At 48.6% G+C, this 27,459-nt stretch overlaps 1 protein-coding gene across 1 annotated transcript in view; it reads right to left on the reverse strand.

The window, feature by feature from the left end:
* Window positions 1-27,459, reverse strand: part of Abtb2 (ankyrin repeat and BTB domain containing 2) — a 156,947-nt gene that overhangs the window by 37,645 nt on the left and 91,843 nt on the right. The window contains exon 2 of the mRNA XM_057781914.1: window positions 1,947-2,093. Coding sequence (XP_057637897.1) covers window positions 1,947-2,093 — 147 coding nt within the window. The remainder of the gene's footprint in view (window positions 1-1,946; window positions 2,094-27,459) is intronic.

Consider the following 27,459-nt stretch of genomic DNA (forward strand, 5'->3'; position numbering starts at 1 on the left):
AGCTCCCAGGAGTGCAAGGATGGGCCACAGCTGCAAGCTAGCACGGAAGCTGGCGAGGACGGTACCTGGGGCTCACCTCCCCCACCAGCTCTGGACGGTAGCATCCATAGCACATGAAGTGCAACCTGTGAGCTGGGGCAGGCCACTCACTAGTACTGGCTATAGACCCGTTAACAGCTCACAGGTTAACTCTAGAAATAAACAGTGACTTTTTAAAAAGATACCCGTAGCTCATTTGGTAGAGTGCCTGCCTAGCATGCCCAAAACCCAGGGTTTGATCTTCAGCCTGGGCATGATAGAACATGCCTGCAATCCCACTTAGGAGACAGAGGGAGAAGAATCGAAGTTCATTAGCTGTACTAGAGTGTTTGAAGCCAGCCTGGGCTACATGAGACCTTGTCTCAGGAAAGAAGAAAAGAAAGAAGGGCAAAAAAGATATCCATAGCAATTTGACAGTAATTTGGTGTTTATCTAAGAATAACTTTTAAAAATCAGCCCTTCATTTTACACATCTTCATTTTTTTCTAGCTATGCATCTTTAGGGTATTTTGCAAAGTTTCAATCTGTAATTGAGGGTACATATATCTGTGGTCCCTTGGCACAGCTCATTCCCGAAGCCTTGAGGTGACTGGGCTGGGCCCTTGCACAGGTGGACGCTTGGTGCTTTTGGAGCATCCCTGAATTGTACTTGAGAATCAACTGATCCCAAGCTCAATGAAACCTTGGCCCCATGCCCAGAAACACCCACCAGGCATGGGAAACAAGCCCTTGCCGCTGACTAACCATGGAAGACTTGATTAGAGGTGCTACAGATTTCATGCAGGTCGTTCCAGCCCTCATTATGAGCCATCAAATAAAAACAGCAGGCGAGAGAGTCTGGAATATAGCACCGTCTTCAAAATAAGGCCTTAAACATCTGGTCACCCTTAAAAAGAAGGGCTTTGCTTCCTGCCCATTCCTTTTCTTTAAAATCCTCATGGGTACACAGGGTGAGAGAAAAATCCGAGGGCCAGGGCTCTCCAGGCAGCTAGACCTGTTACAAGAATGGATCTTCCAAACTTAGCAGGCCGGCTGGTCCTGGGCTAGGCACGGAGAGTTAACGCATGGAAAGTCCAGGGTGAATTCTACATCCACGGTGCTCAGTGCCAAGTATCACTAGCCTCATTAAGGTCTTTAGTCTCTGAAACAAAATTAAAATATCTGCCTCCACCTTTTTCCCCTCCCTTGCAGAGTAGCTTAGCAAAACCTTCGGTTTCAGAGGGAGGGACCAGGCAGTGTGGCCCGTGACATAGCCTGTTCTGCTGTCTCTCAGAAGGCGCACCAGGGATGTGGTTTCTCGGTGTCCTAAGGAGTGGCCAGGCCAGGCCAGAGACCAAGCCCAGGAGAGTTTCAGGAGACAGACTGGGCGGGACAGACCTCATCCCTTCGAATGCGCCTTTGGACTTTCACTCACGTGCGCACAGGGAGCACCAGGTGCTGTTATCTGTGCTGGGGAACGTTGCGTACTGGAGAAACGCAGCAGGCAAAAGTGAGCAAGGCCCTGTCCTTGCGGCACTAACAACTTCTAGTCAGAATGGAAAACTGAATCCCTTAGGAGTAAATATCTAGGTTTCCAGTGGTGGCTTGTGCTCTGGATGGAATGGAGGCTGTGGATGAGAACTGGAGCAAGAACAAGGGGCTTCGGGAGGCCCGAAAGACTTAGTGCCAGAGCCCAGTTACTGAAATCTTTTTTTTTTTTTTTTTTTGGATTTTTGAGACAAGGTTTCTCCGTAGCTTTTTGGTTCCTGTCCTGGAGCTAGCTCTTGTAGACCAGGCTGGCCTCAAACTCACAGAGATCCGCCTGCCTCTGCCTCCCGAGTGCTGGGATAAAAGGTGTGCGCCACCACTGCCCGGCTACTGAAATCTTTTTAATACCCACCCCCAGCCCCGCCAGGCCCCATCCTTACTCAGCTCTGAGATGCTGCCCACACACGTGGCCAGGAGAGACTGCTCCAGCGTCCGCAGCTCCAGCTGAGCATAGGCATCGGCTCGCTCGTCGTGGCCCAGGGACCCACTGTTGTAGGGACTGAAGTAGGCCGGGAGGGACAGGACACCTGTGGGAGAGACAAGACGCAGAGGTCACACTGAGAGCGGGAGAGAAACTCTGCAGAGCAGACCACAGCTTCAGTGCCCTACCCTGTCCTGACAGAGCAGAGTCATAGGCCAAGCCCCCCTGAGCCTTGGGAAGGTGGGTCTTTCCTCTGCCTGGTGCCCGGGGGTCACAATGAGAGAGAAGTGGACCTCTTCTGCAAAGGTTTTACCCACATGTAGACAGAATTTGGAATTGTCAAGGAACTAGGCTATAGACTCGGGCCCTACATTGAGCATTTACAGCAAGCTTTGACTGGGCCAGAGTGCTTCTTTTTCAGGGTTCTGGGGTGACACTGAGCCCCAGCTTTGTTTTATAGCATTTAGGCTTGGCCAGTTCAGGTGGGCACCTGTTCCTTCAGAGGCCAGCTGCCTGTGGAGTCCTCTCACTTCCCCACACAACCCATTTCTCCTTTCGGCCCAAGAGGTCAGAGCCACCACTGGGGAGGGATACTGCCCTCCCTACTTTATGAAGGGGACTGTCCCAGCCCCTGGCCAAGCCAATTAGTGTTTCTCATTAGCGCTTCAACAACAGGGAAGAGATTCCGGATCCATCCCAGGGGATGCCAGCTTGTAAATCTCTCCAGCTTGCTGTGTGGCTCTTTAGCATGTACCAACAATGCAGAACCTGTGGTGCGGAGATGCCCACTCTACTGAGCCTAGGGCAGGAGCTCCCAAATTCTGGGAGCCGTTGCTTCTCTGACAGACTGTTCAAACTTCTGCCTAGTATTTGCTTATGTATTGTTTAAAAAAACTCCACAGAAATCTAGCCATTCACTTTGGGGGTGAAATCTAAAATTTCCTGAGAAAACTGGAGAGTTTTTAGCATGTGGGCAAGACTGAGTTAGAGTCCCCTCTGTGGCATGCAGGGAGGTGACAAAGGTATGCAGCAGCAGGGGGTGGTTAGGATAGGCTCTGGAGTTCAAAACCAGTGGCTGACATGTGACTAGCCACATGATCTTGGGCAGGCTACATGGTCTCTCTGCTGACTAGAGACAGCGGTGGGAGACCATAAATCATTCTCAGGTGGGTTTCAGATCTGGTTAAGATGGTCCTAGAAGGTGTACACTTATCCCCTAGGTGTCCAGAGTTAGTGACCACACCACCAAGGCTCACGCTGCCCCTGTGAGTGGCTCTTGTGCATGGGAACACAGTGAGTAATGCTAGGCCCTTTGACTCATGCATGCTCCCCCCGAGCCTGTGACATTTCTCTCTTGTGGGACAAAGGCACACGGGCAGTCTTCCTCTAGCCTGGGCCCTTTCTGGCGCGTCTCTGTGGATCATCCTGCAGGTGCAAGTGACAGGTCTGTCAATCCATCCTCCTTGGTACCAGAGTGACTGAGGCTAAGCCTCTCTGGGCCCTTACCCCCATTACAGTAAGAATTAGCTCCTCAAGGCTGGAACCAAAGCCTTCCTCAAATATTTATTTCCACAGGAGGAGAAAGAGCACGTGACTGGATGACTCTTAACCCTTGCCAGGGTCCTGGTCCCTAAAACAGAAATTCTAATTGCTGGGTCAAACACATTAGGACGAGTTGGCCTCTGAGTATTAAAATGAGTCGAACAAAAGAAAAGAAAGCTACTCAAGTGCAGCTGCAGCCCCAGCGGCTGGGGTGGGGGTGGGGCTCCTGCGGCAGCCTAGTGCGGTCCAGCACCTCCTCCGGCTCCCTTCCCACTGACAGAAACAGCACTGGGGACATGTGGATCACATCTGCTGGGCTTAAGGCAAGGGCACAGGAAATTCAGCTGACTTGTCAAAGGCTTCCCAGTGAGAAGTTTTATGTCACTAGATCTGGCAGCAGGGGCGGGCAACTCCGCTAGTAACTTCCTATTTTGTCAGTTGTCAGCCATCCACAGGGGCTGAATACGGTGGCAAAAGTAATTAGGAACTTGTTATTAATAATAATCAGAATCACAGCTTTGAAGAGACTTCCCTATCTATTTTATAATTTATTCTTCCATCAAGGAAAACAATGAAGACAGGACTAAAGCTGACTTTAAAATATTTTTGTGTGTTCATAGAACATGCATGCAGGGCACATGCATGTATGGAGCATGCACACATGTAAAGGACATGGGCTTGAGTGTCCGTGTATACTCAGAGTCAGAGACAGCCACACAAGTGCCCTGCTCTCCCACTCTCTACTTTATTCCCCTGACACACGCGCTCTCACCTAGCCTGGAGTTATACTGGTAACCAGACAGCCCCAGTGACCTTCTTGGGTTACAGGTCCATTTGCAGCCACATTCAGTTATTTTGGCTCTGAGGTTTCAAACACAGGTCCTGACGCTTGTACAGCAAGGACTCTGACCCATGGAGCCGTCTCTCTAGTTCCCACCGCAGCCGACTTCCTAAGTTTTCTGCGTCAGGCATTGTGAGAGCAGCTCCCACATTATTTCACTGAGTCCCTCAGACTTCATGAGGTGCTATGCTCGCCCTTCTTACAGATGACAAATGTAGGCAGGACAATGGCCACAGAGGTTACCAGAAACTGAAAACGGAGCTGCTACAATTGAAACTCATCACTGAAGAGATTCTTAGCTGCTGAAATGAAATGGTATTTTAATTTTGATCACCTTGCCCATTCATATCCGTGATTCTCAACCTTCCTAATGCTGCGACCCTTTAATACAGTTCCTCATGTAGTGGTGACCTCCAATCACAAAACTATTCTCATTGCTACTTCATAACTGTAATGTTGATGTCATTTTGAATCATAATGTAAATAACTGTGTCTTCCGATGGTCTTAGGTGAACTCCGAGAAAGGGTCATGACCCACAGGTTGAGAACTGCTGATTTAGGGACTGTGTGGGCCTGACACCCCCCTTCTGTGTGTGTGTGTGTGTGTGTGTGTGTGCACGTACAGCGCTGTGTAGAGGTCAGAGAACAACCTGGATATCAGTTCTCAAGCTCTTCCACACCTTTTGTCTGAGTCAGGGTTTCTCTGAATTGAGCTTCGCTCTGCAGGCCAGGTATATGGCCCCCAAGCTCCCAGGGCTCTGCCTAGTCTGCTTCCTCTCTGCCATCATCACTGGGATCACAAGCCCACAGAGAGCTATGCTCTTCCACCAGTCAGGGTTTCTCACGGCCGCCCCATCCTTGAATCTTGGAACCCCTGGCTTTGCAAAGCTGCAGCCTCCTCCTCTTCCAGTCTTTCCGACAGTACTGCATCCACTCAGTTGCAGAGCAAGAGATATCTGAGCATCCTTCATTTTTTTCCTCCTTCCACGCCACCAACTGGCCACCAGGCCTTATTGCTTTTACCACCTCAATATTTCAGAAATTGGCCACTGCCCTGCTCCTCACCCTGGCCTCCCTGGCTTCAGTCTGCAGCTCTCCCAAGCCTCCTCATTGCCCCTAAGGAAGAAATCCAAGTGCGTTTGTCCAGGAAAGACTAGACAGTGTCTTTCCTTGTCTGAGACACAGGGGTGAGGAGTAATTCTGCTAGTCAAGTGGCAAAGCTCCCAGCATATCCCCTGGATGTCAGCAGTCGGGAAGCCCAGCACACTAGACTGTGACTTCTCTGAGCTAAGTTTCAGTGCTGTTTTCTCAGCTGACTGCAGTTCATAGGTGGGGGTGGGAACAACCCATTTTCTTCCCAGCTGATTCCTTACTAGTGCCCAGAGAGGGTGGTGTTGTGGTAGGTGGAAAACTCCACCCTAAAGCCTGGGAACCCGCCTTCTCACAAGGAGGCGACACCCAGGAATTAACCCTGGTTTCTGCTTGCAGAGGCGCAGTCTCTCCCGAGCACATGCCATTCTAGGAGCGGAAGGGCAGCACACCTAACCAGAAGTTTAGTTCAAATGAACAGATTATTTCAACTGCTTCTCTGAAATACAGGACCGATTTGAAGGTACCTCAAGTCCTCTCCAGCACCTCAGTGGACCCCTCAAGCTTTCCCCCACGTTTGCCATTCTAGTACTTAACTGCTAACTGGTCAGCGGGGACAATAAACAGAACTGGTGATTGCTGATTTCTCTGTGTTCATTTCACAGTCATCACACACGTGTGTGTGTGCATGCATGTGGGCACATAAGCACAAATACGCGCATGGGTGTGTATGTGAATATCCCCCCACTTTCCACCCTGATAATATTAATGTAAAAATGTATTTTTTTGTGTGGGACTGAATGCAGTTTAGATTTTCCCGATACTTCATTCCAAAGCCAGCCAGGCTGTAACGTAAGTGCCCTTCAAACTCAACAACCCATTACCAGCACTCTCCCTAGCCTTGTGAGTGACTTCTACAGGAGTAAGGGACCCTTGTGCATGTGCCAAGACAGCAGGGACCACCACCTACCCCACACCCTTCAGAGGAAGATCGGGTACATAGAGCTACTCTTTGACTAATCTCGTGAGGAAACATGAGGTGCTGGGCGCTTGGGTGGAGTTCCGTCTATAGGCTTCTGAAAACACAATCTGTATTGTCTGCCCCCAAGAAATGGCTTCAAATAGCCTGCACCGTCCCAGTCCCCTCTTCCCCTTCAAAAAAGGGTTTCTATTCTCTGGTTTGGCTTTTGGCATTGTGGTGGGGGTGGGGTAAGGAGTTGACGTGTTTTTCTGAGACAGGTTTTCATGTACTCTAGGCTGGCTGCAAACTGCCTATGTAGTTCAGGATGACTTTGAACTCCTGGACTCCTCTCTGTCCCAAAGCTGGGATTCTAAGCTTATGCCATCATGTTCAGCTTGAGATGAAATTTTATATATAGAACATCTAACACCCTGTTGTTGTGTAAAAGTCATCTTAGGACAAAGTATTAAGAAGCAAAGGCAGGAATATTACTCAGAGATTCGAGTGGGGCACAAGACATGGATCCTAAACACAGCTTTATTTGAAGGGTATTTATCCTGACAGTCTAAGCTCGGGGCGTGGGTGCTGAGGAAAGGAAAGAGGAACAAAAGAAGAAGAGAAAGTGGAAAAGTAGATTGAAATATGCCTGATAAACTGTCAATTATTCCCGTGGAAATGACTCACCGAGTAACCAAATGCACAGCTAATTCCTGGACCAATCAATCTATCACATGGAGATCTGTGACAACCAAGAGTTCAAACGAGGACAAAATTCTGAGACAAGAAAAGAGAGGTGTTTGTGTGCACACATGGGACAGGACGCCTAAACTGAGTCTGACCAAATGCTGACCGTAGGCGAAGAATAAGTGGGAGCAGCTTGTGCCTGCTCCATATCCTATGCCAGAGGCCCCTACAAGGACTTATCAGGAAGCTAGTACTGCAGTGCCCAGTCTTCTGGGGGACACAGGTTTACATGGGTTGGGTCACCTGGCTAAAGCCTTGTTCAAAAATGGCAAAATGGGATGCAAACTCAGCAGCAGTCACTCTGTCTCTAGGAAGGGACTGAGGTTCAGACTCCAGGGGACGAGTACAGGGTGGGGGACAAGCACTTCCGGTGTCCCTTGTATCAGCACTTGCAATTTCCCTCCTCTCTCCCTTTTTCTCCCCCTCAGTACCAGAGACTGAAGCCCCTAAATGACAGGCAAGAGCTCTACCGCTCAACTCTGTCCCTTGCACTTGTCTCACTTTTATTTTAACTTTTTTTTTTTTTTTATCTTAAGTGTATTGGTGCTTTGCTGCATGGATGTCTGTGTGAGGGTGTCAGATCCCTTGAAACTGGAGCTACAGCTGTGAGCTGCCGTGCAGGTGCTGAGAATTGAACCCAGGTCCTCTGGAAGAGCAGTCAGTATTCTTAACTGCTGAGCCATCTCTTTAGCCCCCTTGTCTTACTTTTTGAGAGAGGGTTGCACTAACTTGCCTAGGCTGGCCTTGAACATGTGATTCTTCTGTCTCAGCCTGTGAAAGAGCTGGGATTATGGGCTCATGCCACAAGGCATAGCTCATATCCTTCTCTTTAAAAATTTGCTTTTCTTACATCTATTTGTGTGTGTATGAGTGTATTTATGTGTGTATGGGGTGGGAATGGGAGTGGAACTTAATCTAACCCCCTCCCCCGACACACACATGCACAGAGGTCAGAGGATAACTGGTGGGTTCTCTCCTTCTACCATGAGCATCTCAGGGATGGAACTCAAGGCAGTGCGGGTTGTCAGGCTTAGAAGAGCTTTTACCCACCGAACCATCTCACTCCTCTCCCCTCTTTCTCTTTTATGGGCAGGAAATTAAAACCAAATAATAATCACCTTCTGGTTAATACTTTGCTTTAGCTAAATTACCAGGTGGTCCTCCTGTGAGGTAATTTTTTTTTTAGGTGGGTGGGACCAGGAGCCCAGCAGTAAGAACTCAGAGTTACAAGTGCCCAAGTGGCCGAGGAACAAGATTAAAGGCTGGTGAAGTAAGACACAGAGGTGTTAGCCATCCCTTTCTCTTGAGAAGAGGGGCAGTCAAAAGTCAGTGCCACTGGAAACCCCAACAGCCTGTTCTCACCCATGGAACTTTGAGGTGCCTGCTCTTTTCTCCCTCAGCTTCTCAGGGAAGCCCTAGACAGGGCGAGGATCTGGAGAGGTGGAAAGGGCCAACAGAACACTAGACTGCCCTACAAAACAGTGCTTGTGACTCCGAGTCCCCTGAGAGTGTTCTGACATTTGGATCCATTCTAGCAGACATCAGTCTGGTCATAGACAATACACTGGGTGCTCATGAGGAAACCAGCCAGCAAAGACCACGGATGCTGCTCAAGATGTCTGAAGCACAAACTCAGTTCAAATACAACTGCTTCACTGATGTTGGCGTCTTTGCAAGAGAGTAAGAGAAAAGCTGCCTAACCATGTAGACCGATTCGGAAAATTAAACCGACAGGTGGACTGTGGAAAAAACAGCAAGAATCAAAGCAGGGGCAGCTCGGGGCAGAAAACCAACCGTGAACAACTGAGCTTCTTCCTGTGGAAAAAGGCTCTGTGCTACTTTGAGTACTTTTTAAGAGATTCTAGGTGGCCTCGCTGCTACACCTGGGTGACCCTGGAAGCACGAGGCTGAGAATGACCTCGTCCTTTAAGGAACAGCCACCCCGTGACCGTGGTACTTTGTCACATTCTGACCCACAGAAGGAAAGCACACTAGTTTCTGTGAGCTACTTTTGTAAACAAAACATTCAAAAGACACACGCAGGGAGCTGGTTGTGGTGCATACACCTGACATCTCTGTGCTTCGGTGGCAGAGGCAGAGAAGGGGGTTCAGGCTAGCCTCTGTTATACAATGAGTCCAGGTCAGTGAGGGCGACTTATTGTCGCAAAAGCAAAAACAAGCAAACAAAAATCAAAAGGCGGACACAGGAGGATCTCTGAGTTTGAGGTCTGCATAGTGAGTGCTAGGCTAGCCAGGGATACCAAGTGAGACCCTGTCTAAAAACAAAATAACACCCAAATGTTTTAAATCAAGTGCTTGAAATATGGTCTAACAAACATTGGACAACCCCACATTTGTAAAAGTAGTTAATAAGAATATGGCAACACATTAATAAAGAGTGTATTATATTTTATTCTTAAATTGATGAATGATTTTTGTACAACAGGATGAAAATGAAATCTGTCTGAACTGTAGAACAGGACATCTATGTATATCATCTGTAACAAAAAATTCAAAGTTGATTCCTTAAGATGTTGTTGTTTTGTTATTTTTCGAGACAAGGTTTCTCTGTGTAGCCCTGGCTGTCCTGGAACTCACTCTATAGACAGGATCAGCATTCATCTTTGATGCCTGGCAATGCTTAAGCATGCGCAGGCAGCCGGTTTATGGCGGTTCTCCAGTTGTTCCTATAGTGGGCGGTCCTAGACGCTTGTGTTATTGGCATACCCAAGGTTCCACAGTCTTCCTTTATGCTGTTTTTCCAGCGTTTTCTGAGCCTTCCTCTTTGCCTTATCCTATGCACTCCTCCTCCAAGCAGTGCTATCTTTGGGTATCTGCCGTCATCCATTCTCATAACATGGCCCAAGTAGCTTAAGCGTCATTGCTGTATCCTGTAGTTTCCTTCCTTCTGTAGATGGAGATGTTTCTTATTTGTTTGTTTGTTTGTTTATTTATTTATTTATTTATTTATAATGTATACAATATTCTGTCTGAGTGTATCTCTGCAGGCCAGAAGAGGGCACCAGACCTCATTACAGATGGTTGTGAGCCACCATGTGGTTGCCGAGAATTGAACTCAGGACGTTTGGAAGAGCAGGCAATGCTCTTAACCACTGAGCCATCTCTCCAGCCCCGATGGAGATGTTTCTTATGTCACCATTATGCGGCCTATCTCTTTGTGTGATGCCTAGAATCCTCCTGAGACACGCCATCTCAAACACATCCAGTGACTGTTCTGAGGAGCATTTCCTTGTCCAGGTTTCGGAGTTCTAAAGAAGGCAGTTCAAGACAAGTGTCTCATATACTTGTAATTTTGTTGTTGTTGTTGTGTCTCTTGCTGACCAAACCTTTTCTAGTGCCTGGAATGCAGCCCTCGCTATCCCTATCCTCCTCTTAATGCCTGAAATAGTTCCCGTCTTTGAACTGAGGTTTTCTTCCAGATAGACAAAGTTGACGGTTTGCTTGAGGTTCTGATTCTTTATTACAATGTTAACATCCTTGTGAGCCTTTCCCATATGCTGTATCTCACTCTTCTCCATGTTTACTTTCATACAAAAAGGTTTCCACTTACTTCTACCATGTACTGTGGCCTGCAGCTCATTTGGACTTTCAGCAAGTAGTGCTGCATTGTCGGCGAAACACAAGTTATTGATTCACACACCACCTATCTGCACACCCATCTCCTCTCTACTTAAAACTACAAACCAGGCTGGCCTCAAATTCAGAGATCCGCCTGCCTCTATCTCCTGAGTGCTGGAATTAAAGATGTGTGACACCATGCCCAGAGATTCATCAAGTTCTTAAAACAATAAAGTGTTCATAATCAGGACTGTTAAAGACATAATTAATAATTTATATGCAGAACAAATGTTTATGTTATTGTTATATTTAAGTAGTGGTATCCCTGGAGGCCAGAAGAAGGTATTTGATCCCCTGGAGTTAGATTTGGAGTGTGTTGTGAGCTACCTGATGTGGGTACTGAGAACTGCAAGTGTTCTTAACCATGGAGTCATCTTTCTGGGTCCTGTTATTATATTTTTGACATTTTCTGGACACTGGGGAAATAGTAGTTCACAGTACAAAGTGCGCCCGTACCTTCATGAGACATCATTTTTCAGTGGCCGAGAAATCTACCTGCGTTTTCACATTCCCTGAGAACACAGATGTCAACTGCTCTATTCACCTTCCTAACTCCTCCCAACAATTCCGGGTAGAAGGACTACTTTTTACTTAGCTTCTTCAAATAGGGCTACTTGATGTATTCACTGATGACACCTCTCCATGAACAAAGTGACTGGGGGCACATCTCACACTATGTGCAAAGGTGTAGTGAAGGCAAAAGTGATTTCTTCCTCAGGAAAAAAAGGAAACCTGCAGCAACAACACCCCCCCACACACACACACTCTTTCAAACTTGGCTGTAAAGAGTTTGGAATGGAGTCATTTAGCATTAATGACGGTTCTTTTTGCATAGCAGAATTTTTGATTTTCCTCCCATTTATTTTAGACAAACCCAGTATTAGCATAACAGTTGCAGGTTTGCAGAAGAGGGTCAGGGGAGTCTACTCCATGTCACTCGGCTGGAAGGGAGCTTCACTTGCCTGCCTCATCCCTAGCCTCTGCCACTGCTGAGATGCTGCCGTCTCCAGGGAGACGTTCTTAACTACCACACTGGAGTTCTGTGGTCCAGAGCTGGTACCACCTGGCCTACTGCGACTGGTGTGTCACTCACAGCCACGCAGTGGCTGGCCCTCTCTGTGGCCTGGGCCAGGGGCTGTGCACTGGGATCTGAACACAAGATCTGGAACAATTCTCACACCACACAGCCAGGCTTGCAGCTGGGGAAGAGGATCCTGGGCACGGCCTTAGACTGTCAGCAAAGCTGACTGCAGCAGGTGTGTTTCCTAAGCAGGACTCCAGTGTATAACATCTCTGACTAACACATTCACGTTCTATTAATAACTGCCTTGGCCGCCTGCCCTGGACCTAGTGATAATTGCCCTTTTTCACTCCCAAGGAATGACTGATTTGTACTTGTTCTCAGTGCTCAGCACCTGTCATCTGTCGCTTTCTGGATCAGCTGACACCGGAGGCCTCACCCACTCCCCTCTTAGGACTGGCAGTACCACGAAACTCCCCAGTAATTTAGAAGCATGAGTCCCAGAGATAAGGGTTCTGAGCCCAGCCTGGCCACTTACTAGCTGTGCAACTCTGCAGCAGTTACTGCACCTTTCTGAACCTCAATCTGTTCATCAGTATGTGAAGCCTAACAATAGCTCCTAAGCTGTAAGACTCATTGAGGACTGAAGGAGGGTGACTAGCTAAGCACGCAGTGAAAGGTCTAGCATACAGTGAGTGTTTAGTCGGTAGGAATGTCTTTTATGAATGGCTTCAACAATTTCAAAGGTCAGGAGGAAGGGCCCCAAACCACAACAGTTCCTATCATAAATAATCATGTTGTATGCATCACAATTGGGTCATTTAATCTATATTCATTCGTGTACTCAGAATTGTTGGTGATCATATGCCTTGGCAGAAACAGTTGTGTTCTGGGTATGGACATAAAGGTGAAGAAGGCAGGTCCTTTGCCCTCGGGGGCATGCAGCCCAGTGAAGGAGAGCAGATGGTATCCCTGCCAAGTCAGCATGGTGCTCAGAGGGCTGCTGTAGAGCCCCCTAAGGAGGGATACAAGCTCTGAACCAAAGTGATGGCTAAGGAAGGCTTCCTGGAGGTGGGGCCATCTCAGCTGCTATGGAGGAGGAGTCAGATCTTGCTGGGTGGTTGGTTGTGGGATCCCTGATCGCTGCCGTCCAAGGCTGAGATTACAGGGGGCTGCCATGCTTCCCTGGCAATTCCATGGGCTCTGAGGATCTGAACTCTGGTCCTCATGCCTGCATGGCAGATGCCTTCACAGCAGAGCCCTCCCCAGTCCTCGGTTCCCATTTGAGACAGGTTCTAGTAAGAATCCCAGGCTGGCCCAGAACTTTCAACTCTCCTTCCTCTTCCTCTCAAGTGCGGGATTGCTGGTGTGCGATACCACGTCTGGTTCGCTTCCGTTTCCTCCATGTATTTCATGGGTGGCTAGGCCAGCTCTTCTTAGATATGAATAGATGGATGTCATCTGACTAGATGTTCTCAGCTATGACTAGATGCCATCTGACTAGATGTGCCAGAATGTTTACTCACTCTCTCGCTTCGCTGCTTTCATGTTTCAGCAATTGTGGAGAAAGTGTCTACAAACATCCGTGAGCAGATTTCTGTGTGGGCAGAAGTTTTCCTTTTCTTTGGGGAAACACCGAGGAGTGTAATCACTGATCTGTCTGCTGAGCATGTATTTAGTTTTGTCAGGGAATTCTCACTGCAGCACTGAGGACTCCCACCGGCAGCTCATAAGAGTTCCTCGCGGTGTTTGGCGGTGTTGGGGTGAGGTAGTCTCATGGCTGCTTTAGTCTGCGTTTCTCAGTGGCTGCTGCAGCATCTTGGCACACACTGACCTGCCACCATAGATATTCTTGGGTACAGTATCTGATAAACTCTCTGGTCCATTTTGATTAATTTTTTTTTTGAGTATTGGAGATTGAACCCAGGGCACATGCCATGCAATTACTCTGCCTCTGAGCCACATCCCCAAGTCCTGACCCATTTAAAAACTGGGTTCTTGGTTTTCCTGATGTTGAGTGTGAAGATTTCTCTGTATGTTTGGATAACAATCTTCCATCAGATTATGACATTTGCAAATATCCTCTCCTTGTTTGTGGTTTTTCATTCTCTTGAAAGTGTAACTTACAGAGCAATTTTTGTTGTTATTTTGGGACAGGTAAGCTCAGGTTGACCCCACACTCACCATGTAGCCAAGGCTGGCCTTGAATTCCTTATTCTCTCACCTCTACTTCTCCTGTTAGGATTAAAGATGTATGCCACCATGCCTGACAGAAGTTTTGAACAATATTGTGTGTGGTGTATGTGTCTGTGCGTGCACATGTGTGCATGTGTAGACCAGAGGCCAATATCAGGTGTCTTTATTTAAACTGTGTGTGGTGTATGTGTCTGTGCACATGTGTGCATTTATAGACTAGAGGTCAATATCAGGTGTCTTTATTTAAACTGTGTGTGATGGATGTGCACACGTGTGCATGTGTAGATCAGAGTCCAGTATCAGGGTCTTCATTTTCCCTCTATCTTATTTATTTTGAGACAGGGCCCCTCAGGAGCTCGATGAATGGCTAGGCCGGCAGTCCATAACTCCAAGGATCTTCCCGTCTCTGTCCCAGCACTGGGTTACAAATGTGTACTACTATGCTGGGGTTTTACTGTGGGCTATGGAGCCAACTCAGGTCCTCAAGCTTGTATGACTCATCATCTCCCTGGCCCTCACAAGTTTTGAATTTTAGTTTTCTTTCCCATGGATTATGGTTTTAGCATCATATCTGAAAACATACCACCCCAAATCCAAGGATATCTTTTTTTTTTTCCTGTTATTTTCAAGAACTCTTACACTTTCGCATTTCACATGCAGGACTGTAATGACTTGCTCCTTCATAAGGATACTTAGGGCTGGAGGTCAGGCTGGGTTCTGTGAAGAGCCCCTGAGGTCTTCAGCTGTACTGGCTCCTAGCCCTGGCCATGCATGTGGGCCGGCGCTCAAGGAGTCCCATTCTTATGGGAAAGCCAGGACTTGAATGATCTGCACATACAACCTGCGTGGGAAGGCTCATTGGGGGACAGGAGAGCCTGAAGGCAGCCCTCTTGGAAGGGCAGCCTTCCCTGGAGAGCCTGTGTCCTGCTGTCCTGGCACAGAGACGGTCTGGTTTCAGTACAGAGTGAGAGTGAGCGTGTATCCTTCAGCTGCAACTTTGGGCTTTGGCTTGAAGCCCCTTGCTGTCAGTTTTACAAGCTCCTATTTGCAGCCTCACATTAGGCTCATTAAAAAGCGCTCCCTGTGGGGTCATAAAGGCACATGGATGAGCGGAGAGTGAGCTTGTAAGGCTGCCTATGATCTGCCCACCAACACCGAAGAGGACCTAATGGAAACAGTGAATCAGGCCTCCTGGCTGGAGCAGGGCTGGCAACTTGCCAAAGCAAAGACAGCCTGCAAGCCCGTCACACAGCTCGCTGTGGCTTCCCTGCCTTTGAATGAGACAACCTAGGGAAGGAACTCGGCTCTGTACGTCTTGTGGAGGATGGTCCCCGTCTTCACTGGGTCAGCTGTACCTGCTTGCAAGTGGCAATCGTGCCTGATCATAGATTGGCCCTGAGCACTGTTGGCACGCCCTCACTGAAGGAGGGAGTGGGGAGGGTCATTTGCCCTTCACCTGAGTGTCCAACCACTCCTCCCAGACATTTGTATGCAATTCTGCCTGGTATGTGACCTCATGTCTTGGGGAAGGGCTAGAGTCTATAGGCTGGGGAAGACTAAGTGGGGGATGCTGGGGAGCCGCCATCTATGCTGGGTGAAGACTTTGCAGTGCAGCTGCCTTGGGGTCACTCACTATGATGTTGGAATTATATGTCCCTCATAGTCTCGAGTATTTGGCTAATTGTTCCCCTGTTGATGGTACTATCCGGGTAAATTTAGGAGGCGTGGCCTTGCAGGAGGAAATATGTCACTGAGGACTGGCTTTGAGAGTTTAAAAGACTTGGGCCATTCCTGGTCCACTCTCGGCTTTCTGCTTGGGGTTTAAGATGTGAGCTATTAGCTCTTATTCCTGCCACCGTGACTGCCGGCTGCTTCCACCCCGTCACAATTCACCCTTGGCTCTCTGCAACTGGAACCCCAAATGAAACCTTTCTCCCAGAAGTTGCCCTGGTCATGGTGTTTTAATCATGGCAATAGAAAAGTAACCTGTATACTCACGCCCCTACCAGTACCCCTCACCCATGCTCCAATGGTTCCCAGGGTGAACTACTGGGGAACTGTACTTGGGTTTGTTGTCGGGGCCTTATCAAGACAGGTGATACTGTTTATATCTACCCAGGAAGGAGTTCTCACAACATACGGAATCTTTCTTCTACTCCCCGCAGCTTCTCATTTCTTCTTCTGTTTGTTTGTTTTTAAATGGAAACCTTTTCTTCATTGAGTACACTGCAGAGCCAAATGGGCTGAGTTGTAGGTAGTGTACCACCTACAGTTAAGTCAAGGGGCCACGTGGGGCGAAGAGACGAGATGTCTTCTTATGTTCTGATGATGGTGATGGATTTGTCTTTGTGTAGCTTTCAGGTATGTAATCTCTGTGTGAAGGAGGGCAGCCCAGATATGCTGGTGGACAATTCTAGCCAATGGTGGGTGAGTCTCCTGTGAATATAGCTTCCGGTCCTGGTCTGCTGCTCGGGTCACAGGGTGCTTGGCTGCCTGCAGTTCTGCGGTGTCATTTCAGCCCAGCCTGGCCTGGCCTCCATCATGATTTCCAGGACACTCTGGGGATTTTCAGGGAGACAGACCAACCACAAATGTGTGGTAATGGGTCTGGGCCTCCTACATCTAGATGAGAAGCCCTCAGATCTGTATCTTCACCATGACGGCTACCGCAGCTCAGACACTGTCTGCCTGCACTCTCTCATGTTTTAGCACCGATCCCCTCCACGGGGTTTCCTGACCCGGGTAACCTTCTGCAACCCTTGTTGGTTGTGCCCTGCTCCCAGGGCTGACCCCACCATTACCCGACTCTTGACTAGTCAGCACATCTCAAGTCTTACAAAGACAGGAGGACACAGCTGGTCCACACATCTTACTGTAGGTACACATTTCAGCTCACTGCTACATGGCAGAAGAAAACCCAAATCTTTTTTATCTCCTTGACCAAATTCTAAGAAAATTTCTTTGTCTTATGGCTTCACTGAGAAACACACAAACAATTCTCCTCACTCATCGCTAAGGCCTGAAGGGACTACAGAAGCCAGGACCTCCAGTCCTGCTCCTAAGTCATCTGTCATTGGTACTCAGTCATCTTCACAAGAACAGGCACCCCCTCCTTGCCCTGATGTACGCCTTCCCTTTATGTATGGGGCCAGTCCTTGAGCCTAAGTTCTTTCAACAATGCTCATCTTTGGCTCAGACCACCAAAAAATTCTCACTTAATGTTCTTCATCTTTGCCGCCCCCCCCCCCAAACCCAGTGCCTCTTCTGCCCAAAGCCTTCCCTATGGCAATGGAACGCTCATGCCCATGGGTTAGGCAGCCCCAGTCTTGTAAGGTAGCCTGAGACAAGCAACGTCTTCTTTGAGCCTCAGTTTACTCAACTGTGAAACGGGAATGCAGCATGATTAGAGAGGACTGAGTGAGACACCACGGTGTCCGCTGATCTCCACAAACATGCTGTGGCGACCCCCCCCCACCTCACACCCTAAATATACACAGCTGATAAGGAAAAAAAGGATAGGCTTCAGGTGGAGTTACAGGGCAAGAGAAGGCTCCAGACTCTTGGGGTAGCATGGCTATTGTGGAGGTGGCCAGCAGGGAAACAGACCCTGGAGGACAGAGTGAGACTCTTCAGCAAAGAAGGGAAATGGGCAGACTTGGCACTCTGGTCTCTCAGCTCTGATCCTGAGCCAACGATGGCCCCAGTAGCCATCAGCGTGCCGAAGTGTCAGTACACAATGCTGGCATTGTTATGGCTGGTGTGGCTGGCTGCACACAGCAACCCTGCGTCCACGCTGAGCTGGCCAACTGCAGGGCCCACCCTTGCTCCTTAAGTCTTTTGCCTTGGAAACAAATGAGGTGGAGTCAGGGAAGTAAGGCTCTGCTTGAAGGACAAATGCCTGTGATGCCTGGTGACGTCCGCAACAAGTTTTAGAAGCCGTCACCGTCTGTGTCACCTGTTCTGCCTCAAATAAACACTGGAATAGTTAGGAATGGCAGGTCATCCTATGCTAACTCTGGAATAGTCAAGAACGGCGGGCCATCCTATGCTAACTCTGGAATAGTCAGGAACGGTGGGCCATCCTATGCTAACTCTGGAATAGTAAGGAACGACAGGCCATCCTATGCTAACTCTGGAATAGTCAGGAACGGCGGGCCATCCTATGCTAACTCTGGAATAGTCAGGAACGGTGGGCCATCCTATGCTAACTCTGGAATAGTCAGGAACGGTGGGCCATCCTATGCTAACTCTGGAATAGTCAGGAACGACAGGCCATCCTATGCTAACTCTGGAATAGTCAGGAACGGTGGGCCATCCTATGCTAACTCTGGAATAGTCAGGAACGGCGGAACATCCTACGCTAACTCTGGAATAGTCAGGAATGGCAGGCCATCCTACTCTAACTCTGGAATAGTCAGGAACGGCGGGCCATCCTACTCTAACTCTAGAATAATCAGGAACAGGGGGGCCATCCTACTCTAACTCTGGAATAGTCAGGAACAGGGGGGCCATCCTACTCTAACTCTGGAATAGTCAGGAACAGGGGGGACATCCTACTCTAACTCTGGACCCCATTCTCACTCATGGATGTTGTCCTCTTATCAGGAGGGAAACCAGAATCAAGAACCCTCAACAAAAAGAGGCTTCCTTAGAGTGCATACTCTAAGGAGCATCTACCATGGGGGAGAACAAGACCTGAGCAACATGGCCATAGTGAACTGTTAAGCACCCTTAGGCAATGGAACTCTAGTTTTAACTTTAGAGAACTGACACCCCAAAAACAAAGGGCTGAACAACCTGCAGGAAGCAGAGGTTTGTATTCTCAGTACTCCAAGGACAGGAAATGGGCCCAGCATTCAGAAGTCCCAGTTGGCCATTTTTTAAAAACTGAAATATAACTCAGACCATAAAAGCCCATCTTTCAAAGGGACAATCCGGTGACCAATCTTTTTGTACAGCTATGGCTGTGACCATAACCACGAGTTCAGAATGTGTTTGTCCCTGCTAAAGGGAAGTTGCAATCAGTCACAGTAAAGTCCCATTTTCTACCCGCTCTGCCCCAGAAACCAAAATCTAATTTCGGGCATTTCACATACATGAAATCACACATGTGACTTTTTGTGACTGTGTGTAGTTTTTTTTTAAGGGGGGTTAAGGAGGGAGTCTCATTTCTGTAACTCAAGCTGGCTTCCAACTCATGATCCTCCTGTCTTAGCCTCTGAGTGCTGGGCTTATCTATACCAGTACACCTGATTACCATATTGCTCTATTTTACTTATGATGCAAAAGGCATTTTCCTGTCATTAGTTATCTTTGCTACTGCCACCTGCCTCAGCACTATGCTTCTCCCTATGGTACGCCCTCTTTTCTTCTGAAGTTCACCCATGGGCAGGGGTTGGTGGCAGGGCTCTTTTGGAACCGACCAGCGAGGGCACAGAGTTCTCTGGAGAAGCCCTCAGAGAACTGCAGTGTGCACAGAGACATGGCTAACACGTGCACATGCACACTCTGCCTTCCCATCCTTGCCACCATCATTACTGAGAGAGCTAATGCAGTTACAAACCACGCTAAGGGGTAACAGACATGTGGGGAGCTTGGAGGCATGCTGAGGTTTCAATACTGGGTGGTCACCTACCAAGTGAAATGAGATTCCAAAGACCTAAGGTACCATGCAGAGTGTGTGGTAACCGCTCGGTGCCTGGGATTTGAGAGTGGCTCAATAATGGTAACTCTGGCCAGGGAGTAAGCATGGAAGGGTCCTGTACGTTGGTAATAGGAAGGACGTCACTTCAGTATCCCAAAGTGATGGCTCCCCTTTTCTGCCACATCGGCAGTCACTGACTGCTTTTCAGAGCGTTGATTTGATAATCGGCTTTTTTTTTTTTGAGATGCAAAGATTATTTAATAAGCTCAAAGGTAAAATACAACTCTTTCTAGAGGCTGCTGGTTTTTTTTCTCATCTGGTCCACAGCCCTTTGCTCTTGATTGAGAAATCGGAACAAGCTGTAACCACAATCAAAGCCAATGCGGCTTTTGAAGATTTAGTTTATTTGTATGTGTGTATCTATGTCTGAGCGTATATATGTGCACCAGGTATGTACAAGAGGTCATGGAAGTGAAGACTTCAGTTATAGGCAGCCATGAGCTGGCTGATGTGGGTGTTAGGAACTGAACCTGGGTCCCCTGCAAAAGCAGCAAGCACTTTTAACTGCTGAACCATCTCTCCAAGGCAAGAGAGTCTCTCTCTTATTTTCATTACAAACCTTATTACAGATTTGGCAATCTTTCTCCAGTCTAAACTTCTCTGTGGCCCAGGAAGGGATTTTCCCTGCTCCTGGCTCCTCCCCTGCTGAAGGAGGGGCAGAGGGAGCATATTTCCCACCCTCCTCAAGGAGGCAACACTCAAAGGGAATCGTGAGTCACTCAGATGAGCTTCCGGTGAGATCACGCCGAGAAGCTATTTGTGGACACCTTGGCTGAGCCAGCTGACAGCTGACTGACTCAGTGAGGCAGGGTGAGGGAGGGGCTGGCCACTCAAGCAGGAACTTGGCACAGCAGATACTGAAAACTGTTAGGGTCCCCTCCCTGGACTTCTGAGAACAGAGTGTAACCAGAACCTCGGAGTTGTGGTAAATACCCAGGACTTCCCCACAGAGAGTCCTGGGCTACTTTCACTGATAACAAACTAAACCCTATGTCCACCTGAAGCTGGGCAAGGGTGGTGCCAAGGCTGGCCCTGCCCCTTGGAGGAGGGAGGCAATCGCTCCAGCGCTGGGAATCTCTCAGGCAGCCACTGCTCTGCCTCTCGCTGCACCTGGGCAGTGCTAAGGACTATGCATAGGTGGCTGTCAGGCCGCAGTGAGACTCAGGGATGTTCAGGTGATTAATTGCTCACTGAGCTCCTCCCCAGTGATTCCTGCTCCTGCTAACCTCAGAGGTTCTGGGAATCCTGGTTCTGCTCTGGCTCCAGAGACACTTGAGCGATTTCTGTATTAGTTTACATGTGCAATGTCGGCCCCGCCCCGCCCCAAACCGAGAACGCACCTCGTGGCAAGGACTACCTGAACAGAGGCTTAGTAAATACCTTGTGGAAACAGCTGAATGTCACCAGCAGGATGTCTGACCACCACCCTGAATCACTAGACCTGTTTCTTCATCTGTAAAATGGGCGTGGCTTCTCTCCTGTAGCTAAGCTCCAATCATACAAAGCCCTAACTTCAATGCTGATACAGAGCCAAGAGTGCAATCAAGCAGTATATAGTAGCCTACCACATCCCAAGTACTTGATGAATTAGCTTTTGTTTGAGGAGTCCCAGAGAAAGGGAAAGAATGGGGGAGATCAAAAGAAACCCACCGTCCTAAGAGGATTTGTCTATCAGAGCCATCCAGGCCGGAGAGGGAGGCCCTTGTTTCCCAGCTACAAAGCAGGGGTCCTGCTGCTGCCACTTCTAGGAGGCAGCTACCGCAAGCAATCCATCACTAATTGTCATCTGGCCGCGCTTTTCTTGATCTAGGATGAGGAATCCCTGCTAAAGGGTCTAATTAGCCACAAGAGTCAGTCTTGGCTAAATGAACACTTTGTGCCCGCAGGTAAGGAGATAAGGCTGACAAGGCAGAGGGAACCTGCCCTTCCTGGAAACAGTGCTGTCAGACAGCAGAGCCCTAAACCCAGAGGGCTGCAGGCAGGACAAGGACCTACCAGGATTCCCCGACGCCCAGACCCAGAGATGGGCTGACTACCAGGGACAGGTGGGGATGGACAGAACTCTCCAGGACTGCTGAGAACAGCTCTGTGAAGGGAAAGAAGAGGCCCATGGAAGGTCCCTGAAGATTCTTACGAGGAAAGAAAGATTAAAAATGGACAAAGAGATAAACTAGAAAGGGAGGGGCAGGGAATAAGAACAGTAATAGAGGGGAATTTTCCCCTTGTCCCCTTGAAATAAGAGGTCACTGGGAACAATCTATTCATTTGAAAAGCAAAACATGCATTTTGCAATAGCTGAGAAATATGGAAATTTTCTCCTTCCTTTGCTCTTGTAGATATTAAGAGAAATTGCATTTGTTTTCCATCATTGGCCTATGTAAAGGGCGGAAAACAAAGAACTCAACGCACTTTTAAAAATTATTGTTTAAGTTAGCACATAAAACAGTGGGTTTTGTTACAGAGTCTTTTTGGTTTGTGCTGGCTTCATCTGAGGGGTTTAGAGAGCTTGTTTCTTGGGCTTGAGAAGGTCACCATGGCTTCTCTCACAGACAGCATTTTAAGCAACGCATTATTGGTAGCCGGCTTCTAGAGAACCCCATCTCTTTGCCAAGCACCCTTCCCCCTAGTTTACTGATTTGCCCAGGGAAACCTCAGGGCTCAAGGCCAGGCTGGAGTCTCCAGGGAAGGCAGAAGTGATTGAGATGCCGATAAATCAGGCCTGTTGGGCAGGCTAGGAAAGGGGAGATAAACAGACAAAGATTGGAGAGGGCTCTCTCTCTCTCTCTCTCTCTCTCTCTGTGTGTGTGTGTGTGTGTGAGTCGGGGGAGCTATAACAGCTCAGCTCACATCAGTTGCAAGTCCCTTCTTGGGGATCAACACTTTGCTGTAGTCTTTAAAAACAGAGTAGGCCACAGGTCTCTGGAAACTTCAGGGATTCTGACCATTTTCCAAACATTTGGTGGAACTGTTTAAAGCAGCTTTTACCTGCAGGGGAAATACATTCTTTGCTTGGTGATGCTCAAGTTGATGAGGAGTTGATGCAAATATAAGCAGTTGGTTATTTTAAATGTCTCAGGGATATTTTATGGAGCTGTGACCAAGAACTGGGATTCTGTCCCCTTCTGGACCATGTTAAACCTTGTGTTCATGAGAGGTTTTCCATCTGTATGGAAATACATCATCTCCATCAGAATGCCACGAAGACACAAATAAATGCCCTGCTAATGGTTGAGGAAGAACCATCCACTGTGGGCTGCTTTCTAAGGCTCACCAAGACGGGATCTCACTAAAATCCTACTGGCCTGCTGTCAAGATACCATCATTAACTCCTCTGCCAGATTATTTAGGACTATGACAAGGAAACAACCACTTTTGAGCATATTCTCACCCAGTGAGTGATCATCTGTGTATCTCTGAATTTGTGACTGAGGCTGACTTCACTGGGGCCCCAGGACACAGAGGTCGGAAGCACACAGGTAAGTGGTGGTCTCTAGTATTAATACGGCGGGATCTCACCCCAGTGCAAGCAACCATGAAGACTGGATGTTCCCATGAGGATGGAGCCCTGGGACTACGGATGAGAAGGCTCCTCTCTTGGCCACACCAGATCCAACTCACTTACATTTCTGAAGCCCTCTCTTTCTTTTTGGGAGGCAAAAGATGCCATGTTTGAGACATTTGTACTGCAGGTGATATCAATAGGTTAGGATTGAGCAGAGCAGGCCGCTTCTCCCCAGGCATCTGTGGTCCAGTGCCTCTGATGGCCAGAGCGGAGAGGAGCAGTGTGCTCTGCTCTCAGTGATCTTGCCTTTCACCAGCTTCCGGGGTTGTGTGTCCACCTATAGGGTTATCAGAAGCCTCAAGGCTGAGCCGGTCAAGACTTCACCGAGCTTCTGTCTTTGTCTATTCTTGCTCTGAGCTACCAGCCAGAAAAGAACAAGTGTCCTTCTCCGGAACCCTGACTTCCTTTGTAGTACAAGGTTTAGTCCTCTGTGAAGGGGCTCATCTCTGCTGAAGTCCCTCGGTAGCAGCTTTCCTCACTTCTGACAAGGACCCACTAGAGACCCTTGGCCAGAGGGCAGAAAGCTATCTGTCTGAGTGGGCTTCTTTCCCAGAGAGTCAGGCAGCACTGAAGTGTCTCTTAGCAGTCAGGTAGAGTTTCCCCACCACAGAGCGGGCTAATGGACATAGATTTGATGGTTCACGTGAAATAATCGTAAGTGCAATTGCTGTTCACCACAGCCCTGGGCTGTTCATCACACACCTCTTGCCCTAGGCTTCCCAAGGATGAGAAGGAAAAGATTGTGTATGTTCAACCCATCCCTCAACCCTGAAACCCTGACCCTCTCCTTTTCTTTCCTTCTTCTTCTTCTTCTTCTTCTTCTTCTTCTTCTTCTTCTTCTTCTTCTTCTTCTTCTTCTTCTTCTTCTTCTTCTTCTTCTTCTTTTTTTTTTAGGGGCTGGGTGGAGTCTTGTTATGTAGATTAAGAGGGTCCCATAATTCCAGTGGCCCTCCAATCTCTTTCTTCTGAGTTCTGCGATTGCAGTACCACCACACCACCACACTCGGCCCCGCTCCCTCTTTAAAGCTCAACACCAAGCATACCCACAAAGGACGCCCTCCTGTCCCCACAGCTTCACCAACATTTCCATGGGATAAACTGACTGCATTTGTTGAGGTGGAACAGTTTGCTGACAGGAGTGACTCCAAGGCCAGGGCCATATTCACAGGGAACCTCTGGTCTCTGTCCTATCCATGAGCAGGATGTGACTTGACCCACTAGAAGGGGACCCAAGAGTGGCTCTTCGCTTCCTTCATCATAGCCCTGCTGCCCACAGAGGCCCTCCTGCCGCACTCATAAGACAAAGTCAGTGGAAATTTCTAACCACCCAGCGTTACATCAAAGGACGTTCTACTGCCTGTGCCCGTCCCTCCCAGGATCCTGCTTGTGCACACACGGGGGACTCTTGTCAGACTGCTCTCTTTCAAGAAGGGCCGCATTACAGCCTCATGGTTAAAGTAACTTGGGAACCAGATGACTCTGCGTGGTTTGGAGCACAATTTTCATTTCTTTTTGCATCAGTCTCTTCGTGGTTCCTCTTATTCTAATATGTAAACATCATCCCCCTTTATCAACACTGAATGGTGCCAAGGTTTTAAAGTCCCTGGCTGTGTTTAAGTCAGAAATAGGCCAAGGCCTCAGAGGAGTATGGGAAGGGCTGGGTCCTGTGAAGTGTCTTGTGACAGGTTCACACTCACTTTAGCTAATGCAGTGGGAGGGGACACCCTGGCCCTCTCCTCCTGGTCACTACTTACTGCAACTGTGCTCCCTGGTCACCTTCCTAAGGCTGGGTGGTGACTCTAGAGAGTGGCTGGGCTTTCTAAAAAGTCTTCCTTCGGTCACTGGCTATACATCAGACAGCTTTGACTTTTGGAATTGTAAATCCTAACCTCTGCAGGGCCAGCTGTCCACCAGGTACTCGGCGTACAGTGTGTAAACACATAGGCGAGGTAGTAACAGCGAGGATGAGGTAGTGACGGACAGATGTTTGCGTCACCCACATCATGTGGCTCACGAATGCTCAGTGAGCAGCAGCAATGTCTGGGCTCCTGTGTTTCTTTTTGGAGAAGCAGGACGGCAGAAATGGCAGGAAGCTGTGTGAGTTCGTTCTCTAGTAGTCAGACATTTGTTAGTTCATTAATTAATTAATTAATTCATTCATTCATTGTGAGGTGCTGGGAGAACAGGGGAATTATATCCATGTGGGGAATGACCAGTCAGACATGTCCTAAGGCCACGGGACACATTTGGTCACCACAGGATGATGTCTACTGAGCCCTTAGTGGTCACCCAGACTAATGGTTCATGTGTGTACTGCCCTGCTAACCCTCAAGGTCCAGGCAGGATGGAACAATGTCTTTGCTTTCCAGAAGAAGAGTGAGAGCTCAGAGAGGTCAGGCAACCATCGTGGACACAAAGTGGAGGATTGAGGTCATAGTGAGGATGCCAGGGTGCCCTTCAAATCAGGAGCCCCAGCCCACTGGCCATGTGCATTTGGAACCCCATGTAGAAATGCATCGTGGTGGAACCCAGTTTCTAAGAGAGATTGCCCCATGGTCACCTTGGCTCCTCACGGACAGCCTGGGTCCCTGGGTAAGGAGGTGGTTATCTCCACAAACCAGGGAGAAATGAGCAGTTCAGTCCATTCCAAATTCTGCTTTAGCCACGACAGAGTAGCTTTTCAGAAGCTCGCCTTGTTCACCCGCACTCCGCTCCCTCCAACAGCAGAGAGCACTGACAATGAAGAGCCCTTCCGGCTCTGACACCCTTCTAGCACCCATCCGCTGTCATCTATAGCATCAGTCCAGAGCGGGTCCCGATTCTGTCACTAGTCCATCGATTTATGATCCGCCTATGAACACGGGAAGAGGAGCACTGATGTCCTTATATACCTTTCACACACACTGACAGCAGTTCCGGAAAGTCCTTGGCACAGACTAGCATTTGGGAGGGGAAAACTTGAAGCCTGTGGGCAGACAGCAAACCTAGCCCTGATAAGGCAAGAGCAGGGTTTTCTTCAAAGACACACCCCAGCCTCAGGTATCAGGGCAGAAAGTGACTCATCAGGGGGCATTTCCCAGATCTAGAAAGGGCTGTGCTGTCCAGGGAAAACCCCACCTTGTCTGTGTGTCACCACCCAGTCCCTAGATCACCAGGAGTGCCTCTGGACATAGGACCTGCATGCTGGCTCTCAAGTCCAGTGCTGCACACTGGCTGCTGCTGAAATCTACAGACCACCCCATTTCTTCCAGTATCTGTCCCAAGCCAGGCCCTATGTTCATCCTGGATACACAGAAAAGATCAGCCCCCTTTTCAGTAGGCATCCAAGGCCCTGTCAGGCCATACCTGCCCAGGAAAGGAACACCAATCTTTGGAGATGTCCCCTGAGGACCACAGGAAGTGGGTTTTTCCTCTTGTAATTTTAAACTTGCTTCTGGTTAAGTGAATAAGCAGGTCTAGAACACATAGGAGACATGAGGACAGTTTGTCAGGTTTCAGGTTTCCTCTGACCTTTCGAAACTCAGTGAAAAGGGAAGCAGGCAGTGGGAAAAGCAGAGAGGCAGCACTTTCACCAGCAGCACAAAGGGACTGAAAACCCTGCACATTTTCAATGTGTGACTAGAATAACCCATAGCTGTACCCCAGCACAAATGCAGGGCAACAGTGCTGCAGCAAAAAGGGACATGAGCAGCCTCCCAGGCTCCACAGACACTTAACGTGGCACCTGTGTCTTTCCTGAGCATCACCTACTTAACATGGTACCTGTGTCTTTCCTGAGCATCACCTACTTAACGTGGTACCTGTGTCTTTCCTGAGCATCACCTACTTAACATGGTACCTGTGTCTTTCCTGAGCATCACCTACTTAACGTGGTACCTGTGTCTTTCTTAAGCATCACCTACTTAACATGGTACCTGCATCTTTCCTGAGCATCACCTACTTAACGTGGTACCTGTGTCTTTCCTGAGCATCACCTACTTAACATGGTACCTGTGTCTTTCATGAGCATCACCTACTTAGCGTGGCACCTGTGTCCTTCCTGAGCATCACCTACTTAACGTGGCACCTGCGCCTTTACTGAGCATTACCTACTTAACGTGGCACCTGTGCCCTTCCTGAGCATCACCTACTTAACGTGGTACCTGCGCCCTTCCTGAGCATCACCTACTTAAC

Source organism: Chionomys nivalis, chromosome 9 (assembly GCF_950005125.1).
Source record: "Chionomys nivalis chromosome 9, mChiNiv1.1, whole genome shotgun sequence".
Taxonomy (NCBI): Eukaryota; Metazoa; Chordata; class Mammalia; order Rodentia; family Cricetidae; genus Chionomys; species Chionomys nivalis.